The sequence below is a fragment of the Ranitomeya variabilis genome, chromosome 6, assembly GCF_051348905.1.
Source record: "Ranitomeya variabilis isolate aRanVar5 chromosome 6, aRanVar5.hap1, whole genome shotgun sequence".
NCBI classification, from domain to species: domain Eukaryota; kingdom Metazoa; phylum Chordata; class Amphibia; order Anura; family Dendrobatidae; genus Ranitomeya; species Ranitomeya variabilis.
Genome location: NC_135237.1, coordinates 189,757,909 through 189,774,973, shown reverse-complemented (window position 1 = coordinate 189,774,973; position 17,065 = coordinate 189,757,909). Strand labels below are relative to the sequence as shown.

The 17,065-nt window shown below is 42.1% G+C and overlaps 1 protein-coding gene across 2 annotated transcripts in view; it reads left to right on the top strand.

The window, feature by feature from the left end:
* Positions 1-17,065, top strand: part of TRANK1 (tetratricopeptide repeat and ankyrin repeat containing 1) — a 216,858-nt gene that overhangs the window by 46,619 nt on the left and 153,174 nt on the right. For both annotated transcript variants that reach the window (XM_077269326.1, XM_077269327.1), the window contains exon 2: positions 7,281-7,412. In XM_077269326.1, coding sequence (XP_077125441.1) covers positions 7,282-7,412 — 131 coding nt within the window. In that variant the 5' untranslated portion in view covers position 7,281. The remainder of the gene's footprint in view (positions 1-7,280; positions 7,413-17,065) is intronic.

The following is a 17,065-nucleotide window of genomic DNA, read 5'->3' as shown; positions in this document are numbered from 1 at the left end:
CAGGTAAAATTGGATTACAATGTAATATCTGGAAAAAAAATGAAATTTTGAAATTTCGCCTTCATTCTGCTAAAATTCCTGTGGAACACCTAAAGGGTTAACAGTTTTTAAAAATGAGTTTTGAACAGCTTGAGGGGTGTAGTTTGCAAAATGGGGTAATTTATGGGTGGTTTCTGTTATGTAAGCCCCTTAAAGTGACTTCAGAAGTGACTTGGTCCTTTGAAAAGTGGGTTTTGCTGTAAATGTGAAAAATTGCGCATAAAACTATAAGCCCTATTACGTCGTAAAACAATAAGGTTTCATTTTCAAAATGATGCCAATATGAAGTAAACATGTGGGGAGTGTAAATTAATAACTATTATGGGGGGTATCAGTATTTTTGTAAAAAGCAGAGAATTTCAAAGTTAAAAAATTGCCGATTTTTCCAAAATTTCCGAATATTTAGCATTTTTTTATATAGAAAGGTAAAATATATTGACTCCCATTTAGCACTGACGTGAAGTACAATATGTCACGAGAAAACAATCTCAGAATGGCTTGGATAGGTGAAAGCGTTCCAAAGTTATTAGCCCATGAAGTGGCACAGGTCAGATTGGCTTAGGCACTTGGGTACAAATAGGCCTAGGGCTGAAGGGGTTAATAAGCTACGTATATGTAAGGGCTATCATATCAAAAAATAAACTACAGACATGCATCTACCTAAAAATACCAAAGAAAATTAGTCACTCCGGGTGGTACCGATATCTGGCCCGGCTCATGGACTAATGCTGCTTCTACGTCTACGTAACTGCTATGTTTTGACATAGGTGTTGACTGCTGTTCACAACCCAGTAAAAAAAATTGAAAAGTTACTTAAAGATCATTATTGGGCATACTTGGTGAGTTGGATGTGTTGTTAAAAAGGATGCATACAGTATGTATAGCTTTGTTGTAAGTGTTAGAAGGGTTATTCCTAACATTCAGTGTTATTATCCAAAGGATAGGCGAGGCAATAACTTGCATTGTGTTGGGGTTTTGAGCTCTGAACCCCTAAATAATTTTGCAAACAGGTCTGTTGGAATTAAACAGTGTTACATTTATTGTCCCGGGAATTTCTGGTGCCACATCCCACATCAGTTGAGAGCTCTCACCTACAGTATTCATTGGATAGGTAATAACTCTAAATGTAGAGAAAATTAGTTAAAGGGAATCTGTGAGCTGATTTTTGCTACGTTATCTGAAGACTGCATGCTGTAGTTGTTAAAGGGATCCTGTCACCCCCAAAATCGATGATGAGGTAAGCCCACCAGCATCAGGGGCTTATCTACAGCATTCTGTAATGCTATAGATAAGCCCCAGATGTATCTGAAAAGATGAGAAAAAGAGGTTAGATTATACTCACCCAGGGGGGGTCCCGCCGCTGGTCTGGTCCAATGGGTGTCGCGGTCCGGTCCGGGGCCTCCCATCTTCATACGATGACGTCCTCTTCTGGTCTTCATGCTGCGGCTCTTGCGCAGGTGTACTTTATCTGTCCTGTTGAGGGCAGAGCAAAGTACTGCAGTGCGCAGGCGTTGGGCCTCTCTGACCTTTCCCGGTGCCTGCGCACTGCAGTACTTTGCTGTGCCCTCAACAGGACAGATAAAGAACGCCTGCGCAAGAGCCGCAACGTGAAGACAAGAAGAGGACGTCATCGTATGAAGATGGGAGGCGCTGGACCGGTCCGCCCCTGGGTGAGTATAATCTAACGTCTTTTTCTCATCTTTCAGGATACATCGGAGGCTTATCTACAGCATTACAGAATGCTGTAGATAAGCCCCTGATGCTGGTGGGCTTAGCTCACCGTCGATTTTGGGGGTGACAGGATCCCTTTAAAACACAGATTTCATCTCAAGCTCAGTGGTTTTGTTCACTTATAATGATTGTTTTTAGTACCAGGAATTTATCATTCCTGGAACACAACAGTGCCTGGTAGTCCGACACGCCCCCTCCTTTTATAAGCAGCTCACTGTCTACAACCATTGTCTATACAGAGCCTGGTGTGGGTGGGGGCAGCCTTCTCAGCTCTGCTATATTGCTAAATCTAAAAACTCTTTGATTATGTCAGAACGTCTGCACCCAGTAATCTAAGTGATACATCGTTGGATTTAGGGTCTCTTTGCCTACATCAGGCTGCTCTCAGATGAGGTATCAGATACCTGCTGACAGATTCCCTTTAAGGGCATGCATTCGAGAACTGATACACATGGAAAATCCTCCATTTCACTTAATCTGTAATCCAGTCTAACCGGTGTAGTGGAGTTCCCTTGGTAAATGATTCTGATGGTTGCTTTAAAGGGAATCTGTCACCACATTTGACCTATCTAAACTATTAATATGGGCATACAGGTTATTGACTTCTGTTTAGAGTGATCCCTGTATGCCTCGTATCATACGTCTTGTTGAGAAATCACCTTTTATCACTTTATGTGAATGACCTTTTCCAGGCTATGGGGAGGATAGTGCCGGGGGGGATAACTCTGATCCAGAGATTATTTTACAGGAAGAGGGAGTACGGACAACACAAATCTAGTGAAAGGTTACCTTTAGAGATGGTGCAAATCGACTTGCAGGGCTCCATCCATTGGCCATGTTGTTAATTTGTGGCAGCTGGATGAGAACTCTGACGCCATCCTCTGTTCCTCTCTTGATAAGTCAGCCTCGCACAATGTCATCAGTGCGGTGCGACGCACAATGTCATCAGTGCTGCGACGCACAATGTCATCAGCGCAGTGCGATGCACAATGTCGTCAGTGCGGTGCGACGCACATGTGATGTTGTGCCAGGCCAGCTAATCCAAAGAAAAAATGAATTACTAGCAAGCAGTAAAAACTTTTAATCAAAATGAAAAATCTAATTTTTTTTCCAATATATATAATAGTGTGCAAACAAGTTCAGCACTGCACCTACAAAACACGAAAAAAACCAGACACCAACAAACACATAGAACCATCAGGTCCTGGTAGTGAACAACTCTATATATAACACACCAATCATAACCCCCAGAGTATTCAATGGGTGAACCCTGTGCCAACATTGTTCAATTTCTGCAACATTCCAAAGCTTACCAATAGGTATCATGTGCACCATTACTTATATTAATGGAACAGCCTCACCAAGCCAGGGAAGGAGCTGTCAACTCAGGTATTCATAGACACGGTCCATAGGTATTTTACTCCCAACGCGTTTCTTCTGGTCAAAACTCATCAGGGGAGTTCAGAACCAAGTATTGGGACCACCCCACCAACATAACCAATTTCATCTGCTGGTACGGTGCAGATTAGCCCACAAAGCGGCGCAGCGTTTCGCTGCTTGAATTGCACATGATCTAACAAACTTGGATGTTGTCAGGGGCGCTGATCGAAGGGCTGTAGGAGCCTCCTCTCCCTTCTAAATACTGTGATCAATAGCGATCACAGCACTTAGAGGGTTAAACTGCTGGGAGCGGTGTGGGAGGTGAGTGCCAGGATTTAGCCGTCATGTCAGGTGACCACCTGGTGGTGATCGTGTGTGCACAGCTCTTGTGTGCCCAAAATCACCAGGATGTATCCATACATCCGAGGAAGAAGCATGCAGATTTTGACCTGCATTTTCTGCCAAAAGATGCAGAATCCGCACAGAAAATTCCACAGGCACATACCCATAATCTGTTTTCTTGAAGGTGTAAAAATTATAATGTTTGCTTACAATTAATGGTGAATTAGTAAACGTCACTTAGACTACTTTCACACATCAGTTTTTTGCCTTCAGGCATAGTCCGGCAATGTTTGAAAAAAAACGGATCTGTTTTTGTTTCCCGGGCCTAGAGTTTGGACTTCCTGTTTGAGAGAGAGAGAGACTATGCTCCGTGTAAAAATACCGGAATCGGTGGTCGGATCCAGTCATTTCACCTCACGTTTCATCCGTTTATCGCTGGAAACGTCGCTGTGCGTTTTTTTGTCGGACAGAAAAAACTTTCCTACATATTCTCAGTCCGCCGGAAAAATAATTTTTGACGGATCCGGCAAAAAAAACCGGATGAAACTTGAGGCCATCAGGCGCAATCCGGCGCTAATACAACTCTTTGAGAAAAAAAATCGGATCTGGCGGAAAAAAAACAGATCCGTTTTTTTCAAAACTCGCCGGATTGTGCCTGATGGCAAAAACCTGATGTATGAAAGTAGCCTTAACTTCCTTGGACTTGTGCATACGTTTTGTATTTTTTATGACCCATGCACCGTTCTCCCTGGGCATCACACATGTTCCACCCAATGTCAGATTCAGTAGCAGAGGACGCATGTACGACCCTTTTGAGAACCAGCCTATATTAGTACTTCGGTTTCTTTGTGTATTCCTTTTTTTACCATTCTTAATTTATGGAGTGAAACTCTTATTTCCCATTTTTGGGATACATTTAGATCCCGATTCATCATGGCTGTTTCTTCACTTTTCTGGTGTAATTTGATTTCTATTAGAAGGGTTATTATTTTCACCTTATTCTATGTGCGAATTGTGCTACCTTTTAATTGTCTGTCTTTTTTTCAGCCTTTTTTGGTTTTTCTTTGACAAGTAAGGGTACTGTCACTCTGCAACTTTCCAACGATCACGACTGTTATGATCCCTAGTGGCTGAGGATCACAAATAGATCAGCAAGTTATTAAACTAAGGACGAGCTCTAGGGAGATGGTAACTGGACTGATCGCAAATCTGAACCTATCCAAAACAACTAGAGGTAGCCGGTGAACGTGCCTAAAAAATTCCTAGACATCTCGAGCCAGCCTGAGGAACTAGCTACCCCTAAAGAGAAAGAAAGACCTCGCTTGCCTCCAGAGAAATAATCCCCAAAGATATAGAAGCCCCCAACAAATATTAACGGTGAAGTAAGAAGAAGGCACATACATAGGGATGAAATCGGATTCAGCAAAAGAGGCCCACTAGTACTAGAAAGCAGAAAATAGAGCAGGGGTCTATGCGATCAATAAAAAACCCTTACAAAATATCCACCCTGAGATTTCAAGAACCCACACACCAACTAACGGTGTGTGGGGAGAAACTCAGCCCACTAGAGCAACCAGCAAGCGAGGGAATTACATTTTAGCAAGCTGGAACAGAAAACATGATAAACACTGCTGATCAAAAAATGAGCAAACAAAACTTAGCTTATCCTGGATGGACTGGGAGCAAGGTAGTCAGAAGGAATCTGAGTAGCACTGATTACATCGACAGCCGGCAACAAGTGGAAGTAAAACAGAGCTATATAGGAACCTCCCAGAGGATAACGAACCAGCTGATAGCCAGAGACCAGCAGGATAACAGGCAAAGCCACCAGGGGGAGCCCAAAGCAAAAGTCACACCATACCACCAGTGACCACAAGAGGGAGCCTGAACACACGACCAGCGATACGACCTGGCTGTGATCGTTGGAAAGTCGTTGTGTGGTCGCTGGGGAGCTGTCACACAGACCGCTCTCCAGCGACCAACGATGCCGAAGGCCCCGTGTAACCAGGGTAAACATCGGGTTACTAAGCGCAGGGCCGCGCTTAGTAGCCCGATGTTTACCCTGGTTACCAGCGTAAAAGTAAAAAAAAAACGTACATATTCACATTCCGGTGTCCTTCAGGTCCCTTGCCGTCTGCTTCCCGCTCTGACTGAGTGCCGCCGTAAAGTGAAAGCAGATCACAGCGGTGACGTCACCGCTGTGCTCTGTACTGCCTTACGGCCGGGAGTCAGTCAGTGCGGGAAGCAGACGGCAAGGGACCTGAAGGACACCGGAATGTGAGTATGTACTGTTTTTTGTTTTTTTTACTTTTACGCTGGTAACCAGGGTAAACATCGGGTTACTAAGCGCGACCCTGCGCTTAGTAACCCGATGTTTACCCTGGTTACAAGCGAACGCATCGCTGGATCGGTGTCACACACAACGATCCAGCGATGACAGCGGGAGATCCAGCGACGAAATAAAGTTCCAAACGATCTGCTACGACGTACGATTCTCAGCGGGGTCCCTGATCGCTGCTGCGTGTCAGACACAGCGATATCGTATGGATATCGCTGGAACGTCACGGATCGTACCGTCGTAGCGATCAAAGTGCCACTGTGTGACAGTACCCTTAGACAGATTCATGAAATGCAACTTTTTTTTACCACAATGCCCCCTTTTTGCTCCTCTCATTCCAGCTTTCCATTGGAATAAGGTTTCTGGAGGAGTTTTCAATTTAGAGCACTTTTGCAACTTTTTAAACTTTTTTTTTTGCCCTTTCTTGTTATGCTTCCCTTTAAATTTGCAGTGTAATACATAAAGTAAGCTTAGCTTTCAAGACGTTATAACTACGAAAAAAGCCATATATTGAATTTTTTATATGGTGAACTAGGTTTAAACAAAATTGAAGTTGTATTTCACCATTATTTTTTGCACATATAACAGCAATATTATAGCAGAGTAAGTTTCATTCTAGTTCAGTTTCATCCATACCTTTTCTAAGGGGTTGTCCATTAGTTTTTGAAAGAAGCATGATATAATGGCAGAGACCCTAATTCCAGCAATGTATCACTTGCTTGGCTGCTTGCTGCAGTTCAGTTTTGATAAAACCCTTGTATTATCTACTGCAGATCTAGCAGCTCTCTTAATGTTGAGCTCTATCCCGGCACACACCATTGATTGGCAGCTTTCTGTGTACTCTGTGCATAGGCCGAAAGGGTGGTGAGGGTGGGGTTATACAGAGCTCATGAATGTGGAGGACTACCTGGCAGCAGGTTTACAAGTCCTCTAGTTATAATCTCCTGCTGATAAATCAGTGATTTTATTAAAACTACAGCAAGCAGCCCAATAAGTGACACATTGCTGGAATCAGGGTCTCTATCTACATCATGCTGCTCTCACATTGTGGCAAAAACCTAAAGACAGATTCTCTTTAGGGGTTGGCCTCCCTGCACCATTCCCATCCTTCCATGACCCTTTGGGCAACTCTCCATCAGAGCACCAGAAAAATCAATAATTGTATCTACGTCTCTGGAATTTTTCCTCCATTTACATCCCTTATTTAGGTAACCAGCTAAAAAAATCGTGACATTTTGGCCTCACAATGGTCTGTATCAAGACAAGATAAAAAAGACGGCAGGGTTGTTTTGTAAGACTTCTCCCATCCTCCTTTGACATGGAAACCACAAATAAAAGAATCAGTATAGAAACTCGCATCAAATAAAAATCCAAAAGCTTTACAAATATTGTAGTACTACTGTATAAAATAACATAATGCCTTTTAAACAGATTTTTTTTTTATTTACAGAATGGATCCTTTTATGTGTTCAAACTGGTTAAAATTGGAAGGAAATGAGCTCTACAAAGCCGGCCGCTATGTCCAAGCTCTGGAGAAGTATCAGCAGGCCATAGGGGCTTTAGCAGAGGTCTTCTTCTTTGGGTAAGTGCTTACACATAGTTGGATCTGCATGTGTTGCATTTATTGATCCCAGAGTTAGTAGCATTTCATGCAATGTGCCGATAGATTGCATTGTGTCCTTCTATATAGAAAGTTACAACTAAACAAAATGTCTCATGATAAAATGTTCTATATTGTGTCAATAATTTAAAATCAAATCTGTACCTTTATTTCACAGCTGATACATGCTCTCAAATAACATGGAACTGACAAAAGTGTTCACTGCATCACGTAATGAAAATCAGACATTGCTTTTCAATTGTGGTTTAATAGAAAAAAAGAATGAAAATGGCCCAGACAAAAATGATGACACCTCTAGAAAGTTATTTCAGTGACCATTGTGGGTTTTTCTTAGTTTAAAGCACCACTCCATTGTTTGTTTGTTTGTTTCAGTGCTGGAGTTACTCTTTAAATGTAAGTCCCCAGCTCCTGGTTATATACTCGCCCTCCAGTGTCTCCACTGTTTTTCAACAGAACTTCAGTCCCGCGGTGCCATCTTGTGAGCGCAGCTTGTGAATGTCCAGAAGTCAGAAGCTACGTCACAAGGTCAATGCAAATCTATGAGAACCAGACTGTCATAAACTTAAGGTACCGTCACACTAAACGATATCGCTAGCGATCCGTGACGTTGCAGCGTCCTGGATAGCGATATCGTTGTGTTTGACACGCAGCAGCGATCAGGATCCTGCTGTGATATCGCTGGTCGTTGATTAAAGTTCAGAACTTTATTTGGTCGTCAGATCGCCGTGTATCGTTGTGTTTGACAGCAAAAGCAACGATACCAGCGATGTTTTACAATGGTAACCAGGGTAAATATCGGGTTACTAAGCGCAGGGCCGCGCTTAGTAACCCGATGTTTACCCTGGTTACCAGTGTAAAATGTAAAAAAACAAACAGTACATACTCACCTTCGCGTCCCCCGGCGTCCGCTTCCTGCACTGACTGAGCGCCGGCCGTAAAGTGAAAGCACAGCATAGCGGTGACGTCACCACTCTGCTGTTAGGGCCGGCACTCAGTCAGTGCAGGAAGCGGACGCCGGGGGACGCGAAGGTGAGTATGTACTGTTTGTTTTTTTACATTTTACACTGGTAACCAGGGTAAACATCGGGTTACTAAGCGCGGCCCTGCGCTTAGCAACCCGATGTTTACCCTGGTTACCCAGGGACCTCGGCATCGTTGGTCGCTGGAGAGCGGTCTGTGTGACAGCTCTCCAGCGACCAAACAGCGACGCTGCAGCGATCGGCATCGTTGTCTGTATCGCTGCGGTGTCGCTTAGTGTGACGGTACCTTTACATGGGTTAGTGTCTTCTGCACTGCTCCATGAAACACTGGAGCTGCCGGCAGGTCACTTCAGACTGACGGGAGTGACGCTGGAGACTATGATGGTGGCGGCAGGTGAGTACCAGACGGGGCAGGGGAATTACATTTAAAGCGCTGCAATAAAAAATGCTAGAGTGGTGCTTCAGCAGGAGGATACCAACAATTTATTATTCAGTTCCACACAACATTGGTAAACATTTGTTCATAATGGTTTTAATTTGGTTAAATTCTTTTAAAAGACCTGTATATGTTACTACGTGTAGTAAAGACCAGTCACTGCTACACTTTTTGGTTATTAGATCACATTGTTTTTTATCCTTTACTACATTTTTGCCTTATTTAATATCCATTTAGGAGAAACTTGTTTATCCACCCTGTCACATAAGTTTTCTTACAAGAAGGAAGAGATCCAGCTTTGATCCATAAAATCCAAACTCTTGGTTTAGTAATTAAAACATATAATGCATCACTGCAATACACCTAGGCATAGGTGTGAGGGGGTGAAAACCGGAAACGTTTCCAACTCTAGCAGTGTTCTTAGACTCGGCCTGAGTATATTTTTTCTGCCTCTAAGATATTTTTTTTTTCCCATCAGAGCAATTCCACAATACACAGGTCAGTTTCCATACTAGTAGACTCATTTTTGGTGTATCAAAGGTGGCATGAATCTGCTCCCGACCATGGCTTTATGAAAAGCACATGTCTCAACATTATTTCAATTCCAGGAGTTTATTTTTGTTGCAAACATAAGTAAAATACAAGTTGCAGGAATTTTAGTTGAAGTAATCTACAAGGAGTGGTATGGCAGACACTTCAGGCGACCATATAATAATAGTGTTGTCCATGTATCTGCCGTACCAAACCAAGTCCTCTGTTAAATGGATTTACAGTTGTGTAAAAGGGATCCTGTCATCATGGTTTTCTAAACAAAACTATTTCCATCTTCTGTAAAGATGTTGTAATGCTGATTACAACCATAGCTTTATCTTAGAAATCTGGGATTAGGTTTGAAAGAAATGTATTGAATTGTTATAAACTGTAGATACAGTGGATGGGCACCACACTTACAGCTTTGCTGTCTCGCTTCCCTATTCCCTGCCCGCCATCTGTCTTATGTCAGTGATTGACAGGTCACTCTTTTTTCACTGACCTGCCCTCCCTGCTAGAGATCTAGTTCAAAGGCCGTCATTGCCCTGCACAGTGCATGCACAATAAGATCCTGAAGAAGACTCACTGTCTGTAGGAATCTGCATAGATTACAGACAACACCAAACATTGCCAGTCCTACTTGCTTGGACGACCGTCGTGGGAACGGACTGCAGGAGTGAAGAAGACGGTCAGTGTCTGGAGCGCTCTGCAAACCTTGCCACTGCAGGCTGTCTGCTCCCTAGTACCCCCTTCCTCTCCTCCCCACTGACGTAGTGCAGGTGGTGGTTGCATTGTAACAGCAGTGATGCAGGGCTTCACTAAAAGCTGAGATTATCCGCTTTAAAGGGAATCTGTCAGTAGGATCAACCCTCCTAAGCCATCTATATGTGCATGTAGGTCATAGGAAGGTGAATAAAATGACATGTTGATGTCAGCGATCCAATGTCCTATTCCAGAGAAACACACATTTTTCTTATATGTACTGTAAATGAGCTGTTAAGATTTATGAGTCAGACACTGATCTACATGACAATCTGCCGCCAGAGATCATGTTAAATAAAGGAGAAGTTACCGATGTGAGACATATAATAACTGATACTTTGCTCTCATCATCACACACAGTTCTGCAGTGAAATGGAGACTAACACATTACAGAAGTAGTGAAGATTGTCTCATTGCCAAGACATTTGCAGCTGTAGCCTTCTAGCAGTGCTTCAGCTTGATTTTCACAGGCAGCCACTGTGGTGGAAGGGGTTTAGCTGACAGCACTGTGAGAGGACAACTGCAAATGTACCTGTTTGTAATGAGACAAGATTCCATTGTGCTGTGCTGTGTTAGTTATAATCAGGCCCAGCTCTGCAGCAGAGCTGATCGCACTGGGAGAGGACAACTGCAAAAGTGCCTGTTTGTAATGAGACAAGATTCCATTGTGCTCTACTGTGTTAGTTATAATCAGGCCCAGCTCTGCAGCAGAGCTGATCGCACTGGGAGAGGACAACTGCAAATGTGCCTGTTGTTTGTAATGAGACAAGATTCCATTGTGCTGTACTGTGTTAGTTATAATCAGGCCCAGCTCTGCAGCAGAGCTGACCGCACTAGGAGAGGACAACTGCAAATGTGCCTGTTGTTTGTAATGAGACAAGATTCCATTGTGCTGTACTGTGTTAGTTATAATCAGGCCCAGCTCTGCAGCAGAGCTGACCGTACTAGGAGAGGACAACTGCAAATGTGCCTGTTGTTTGTAATGAGACAAGATTCCATTGTGCTGTACTGTGTTAGTTATAATCAGGCCCAGCTCTGGAGCAGGGCTGACCGCACTGGGAGAGGACAACTGCAAATGTGCCTGTTTGTAATGAGACGAGATTCCATTGTGCTGTACTGTGTTAGTTATAATCAGGCCCAGCTCTGCACAGAGCTGACCGCACTAGGAGAGGATAACTGCAAATGTGCCTGTTGTTTGTAATGAGACAAGATTCCATTGTGCTGTACTGTGTTAGTTATAATCAGGCCCAGCTCTGCAGCAGAGCTGACTGCACTGGGAGAGGAGTGCTACCGCAAATGTTTACCAGACAAAGTTCACTTCTGCTGTCCTGCAGATCTGTGTCCGGCTTATAGTTCTAAACTGCTCAGTTACATATAAGAAGAACATGGATTTGTCTGGAATAAAACATCGAATCACAGATATCATGGTTTCATTTATTTAGCACAATAGATAGGAAGGGCAGGACACACAATGATAACTAGTCACAGGCCTTGTAGTATAACACACATTCCCTGAACACTAGGTACAACTGGAAAAGCAAACATAAGGGTATGTGCACACGTCAGGATTTCTTGCAGAAATTTTCCTGACAAAAACCGGACATTTCTGCCAGAAATCCGCATGCGTTTTTTTCGCGTTTTTGACGCGTTTTTGATGCGCTTTTTGTGCGTTTTTTCCCAAATGCATAGAAGTGCGGGAAAAACGCAGAAAATCTGCAAAAATAATGAACATGCTCATTTTTTTTCCGCGATGCGTTTTTTTCGCCGAAAAAAACGCATCCATGTGCACAAAACATGCAGAATGCATTCTAAATAATAGAATGCATAATGTATGCGTTTTAAATTAGTTTTTATAGCGTTTTTAGCACGAAAAAAACGTGAAAAAACCTGAACGTGTGCACATAGCCTAAGCGTGTCAGCTCTGCCTAGTTGTCACAGTACTATTTAGTTAGGGATTAAGAAGCTTAGTGTTTGTACAAAATATAATAAGAGAAGTGTAACTCAGGGAAGCAGGGAAGAAACTCCCAGAACCAGTGCCTCATCTAGGGGATGTCTTGCCTGGGCTCCTCTGCCACATAGCTCTAGGAGAATACTAAATAACTCAAGGTTGATGGGGACTTGTATATTTTTAATGGGGCCCAAATGATTCAAATTCTGCCAACTTTTCTTTTTTTCTATTAATTGTTTTTCATTTTTGCATCTTTTCCTGATTCTTAATTATTATTGCTCTTTGTTTTTCTGTGCTTTTAATTCCACAGGACATGCAAAAACCGGGTTTACACTACATAACGATGTGTTTGTCATTCATGTGATCTGATCTTGAAATTTACATTTTTTTCAGCAGCTTTTTAAATGTGTTGTTCAGTGTATCATGTAAAATTCATCATCCTTTAATAATACAAAGAATTATGTTTCATCATGTAATTGGAAATTACCTATGAAGTGCTATCCTCTAGCTCCAGTTTATTTGTACCTTCCTGATGGATATTGCCTATGTGCAGAATAAATATTTGAGATACCACTCTGAACAGTTAATCCTGCTTGTTTGTACATGCTGCGTATAAATCATAGACATGTGAATATTCTTTTAACACTATTTGACGCACATCAGTCCTGAGCACGTCACTTTATGCTCAATGATGGATATATACGTTGTGCTTATCGCACAGCACAGCTTCAGTATTGGTGCGATCAACTACAGGTGCCTGACTGATATCTACAGCTGGGCGTCTCTACTATCAACAATAACCTACAAAATTCGAAAAATTGGAGCCAAAACTACTGTCTTAAAGAGAATACAAAATTACATTTAATAAATGTCAGTACACATATTAGAATAAAAATTACAAACTTACAATTAGACACACATAGCCATCACATGAGTGTCAAAATCAGGAAGGACACAGGTAAAAAGTCCAGAATCCACACTGATAAAATAAACTCCAACCCGAGGAATCAAGTTCTTAAGGCTAATAAACCAAGTAATAAGGTGCATATATAACTTTAAGAGCAACTAGTCAAAAGGATTAGCCAAAGATTGATCCTGACCCATAGTGGTCGCAGTGTGGAAGCGGACTGCCAGCCCCTACCCGCATTTCGCGTAGGCTTCTTCTGGGGGATTTTGACACCCATGTGATGGCTATGTGTGTCTAATTGTACGTTTTGTAATTCTTATCTTAATATGTGTACTGACATTTAATAAATGTAATTTTGTATTCTCTTTAAGACAGTAGTTTTGGCTCCAATTTTTCGAATTTTGTATGTGTTTGGAAGTTTTTTCCGTCATTAGTTCTAAATTTTGTACTATACTTTTATTGCTGATCTATATATTTACATATCAACAATTACAGCGGCAAATGAGGAGTTAGAAAGAGGGAGACTGCAGCACCCCTGCAGTGTGATGGGTTACTATGGCAACCAGAGGCTTGGCAATGGCCTCCGGGTCATTGATTCGTGCTTCACAAACCACAATGCATACATAAGGCAAGCACAGCACATACAACAGGCGCGTCACACAAGCACAGCATTATTTCGAACATGTGCGACAAGTCACACAAGCCCAGTGTGCAAATCGGCCATATCACACAAGCGCACAGATCACTTGTCACACAACAATTCCCCGCTCCAAGGTGTGAATCCAGATTTAGGTAGAGCCTTGTTTATCTTCCAGTGTCATCCAACCACAGATGTGCTCAGAAACGGAGTATCTCTGTGGTTAACACAAGTGTGCCTGTGCAGTGATCTGTATGCAATAGCCCTGGTATGGAGCTATTCCGTTCCCTGTTATCCATCCCCACGCAGTGTCCACAGCTGATTGAATAACCATAGACAACAGGTCTCGGGGATAACAGCTGCTTTACTTCAGCAGAACGGGGAGATGTAACATGTAGTAATGGTTTACAGTTCACATGTAGAATCCACGGCCAACACAGTTCAGGATAGGATTCTGACACATAATTGAGGTTCCTGAGCTTTATGTACCTGCATTAGTTACAAGCAGTACTTGCAGGTAATTATAAGAGAGTTCAAAGTCTTTTGGGGCATATGAGTAGAAGAGGAGATATATATAGTCAGGATATTCCCAGACTTGGAGTCCTGTACCTTTTTCACAGCGTGTCGCGGCCCGTGCAGAAATATACTTGAAGTAAATAACGGATAATTTGCGGTGAGGTGGGAGACCCTCAATTTCCTCAACACGCGGGGCAATAGGTTCTTCTGTGCACTTCGGTGCAACCTAATGCTGGAGAAGCACCGGTAAATACCTGTTTTAAACAAGTAAATCAATTTAATTGGAAGTCAACCTGCAGTGAGAAAATGATGTACAGTTCGATAAAAGTATTAACTCTTACACATTTTTTCACATTACATCCACAAACATAAATATATTTTATTTGGATTTTATATGATATACCAACACTAAGTAGCAAGTATTTGTGACATGTAAAGGAGATGATATATGGTCTTCTAAGTATTTAAAAAATATAAATCTCAAAATTGTGATGTGTATTTGTATTCGGCCCCCCTGAGTCCATACTTACTAGGACCATCTTTTGCTACAATTACTGCTGCAAGTCTCTTTGGACAGGTCTCCACCAGCTTTACTCATCTAGAGTCTGACATTTTGTCCATTGTTCTTTGCAAACTAGCTCTAGCTCGGTGAGATTGGATGGAGAGCAATATGATCAGCAATTTTCAAGTCTTGTCACAGATTTTCAATGGGATTTAGGTCTGGACTGTGACTGGGCTATTCAAACAGATGAATATGCTTACATTTAAACCATCGATTGTATCTTTGGCAGTATGCTTGGGGTTGCTGCCCTGCTGGAGGGTAAATAATTCTCATTATGTGTTTGAGATAATCTGCACCATGGATTAAACACATTGAATCAGCAAACTGGTGAGTACCGCTGTCTTCTAATCCTTCGTTATGATATTGTGTATGGTACGGCCTAAACAAAGCTGAGCACCAGAATTCCAGTTGCTTTTGACTGTCGGCAAGTGAATGGAGAGACTTGATTGAAGGGTCTCCTGCTGTGAGTCTAATGGGCCTAGTGCCATTCCGCTCTTGAAGTTTAAAACACCACAGTCTCAAGTATTTTACAGCCTCTAACATGTTTTCCTACAGGATTGCCCTGTATTCCCTTTCCCCGCTGAAGAAAAGCATCCTCATAGCACGATGCTGCCACCACTTTGTTGAACAGTGGGGATGGTGTTTTCAGGGTGATGTGCAGTGTTAGTTTTCCACCACAGATAGTGTACCAGGGCACATTCTTACACATGCTACCTGTGTTCCCTCCATGGCTTTTTGAAAATTGCAAACGGGACTTTTTATGGTTTGATTTAAAAAAATTACTTTCTTCTTGCCGCTCTTCAATAAAGACTAGATTTGTGGAGTACACTACTAATAGTTGTCCTTTCGACAGGTTCTCCCACCTGAGCTGTGGATCTCTGCAGCTTCTCCATAGAGTTTAGGTGGACAGCCATGTCCTAGGTTTGCAGTTGTGCCATACACCTTTGATTTTTGGATGATAGATTGAACAGTGCTCCATGAGATGTTCACTGCTTGAGCAAATTTTTTCTATAAACCTAACCCTTTCTACTCTTCTCCTCAATGTTATCCCTGACCTCTGAGGCCTTCACATAACACCTGTAGTTATACTGAGAATAAATTGCACACAGTTGGATTCAATTTACTAGTATGTGACTCCTGGAGGCAATTGGTCTCTCAGGATTTTATTTAGGGATATCAGACTACAACAAATGCACATTGCAATTTTCACATTTAGAAAATATTTAGAAAACCATGTATCATTTCATTTACACTCCACAAATACTTGCTACTTTGTGTTGGTATATCATATAAAATCCCAATAAAATACATTTAAATTTCTGGGCGTAACATTAACAAATTGCAAAAGTTTATAGGGTATGAATAGATTTTCAAGGTACTGCATATCTGCCCTGCAGCTGCCTACTTTTATTCATCGGGGTGGTGCCAGATCTGTCAGCCTGAGGCTACTTTCACACTAGCGTTAACTGCATTACGTCTCAAATCCGTTTTTTTGCCGAAAAAACGGATGCGTCAAAAAAGTGAAAAACGTATGCAACGCATACAGCATTTCGACGGATCCGTCGCAAATCCGCTAAACGTTTCCGTCGAAATACTGGATGCGTTGCATACGTTGCATCCGTTTTTAACATCCGTTGCATCCGTTTTTACGACGGATCCGTTTTTAAAATGGGAGGCTCCCAAATTTGATTGGCTACTGGAAAATATGGAAAACTATATAGTTACTGTTTTTACAGCCCATCTTTGAGGGTTTTAGTTTTGTGGCAGCGATGGAAGGTGTTCTGCGGCACAATCCACACAAATTCTACAATTACGTGCGGATGAGGATGGAACATTTCAACTTTTTGCTTCAAAAACTGGATGTCATCCGAAGGCAGGACACAAGGATGAGGCTTGCCATCACACCGGCGGAGCAGCTGATGGTGACCCTGCGGTAAGCCTCTTTTTTTTATTTCATTGCTGATATTTAATGTTATATTACATGCTGCAGACAACACTGCGCTGACATATTGCGCACTATTTTCTGCAGCATGTAATTTTTGTTTTGTTTGCAGCCATTCCACTGCTTTTTTTTTAATGTCATTGCTCATATTGAATGTCCTATAACAGACTGCAGAAAATACTGCGCTGAAATATTGCGTTGCATTTTCTGCAGTGTTTTTTTTTTTGTTTTTTTTGGGGGTTTGTTGACATGCAACTGCTTTTTTTTCTGTGATTGCTGATATTGAATGTTATATTACATGCTGCAGACAATACTGCGCTGACATACTGCGCACTATTTTCTGCAGCATGTAATTTTGGTTTTCTTTGCGGCCATTCCACTGCTTTTTTACAT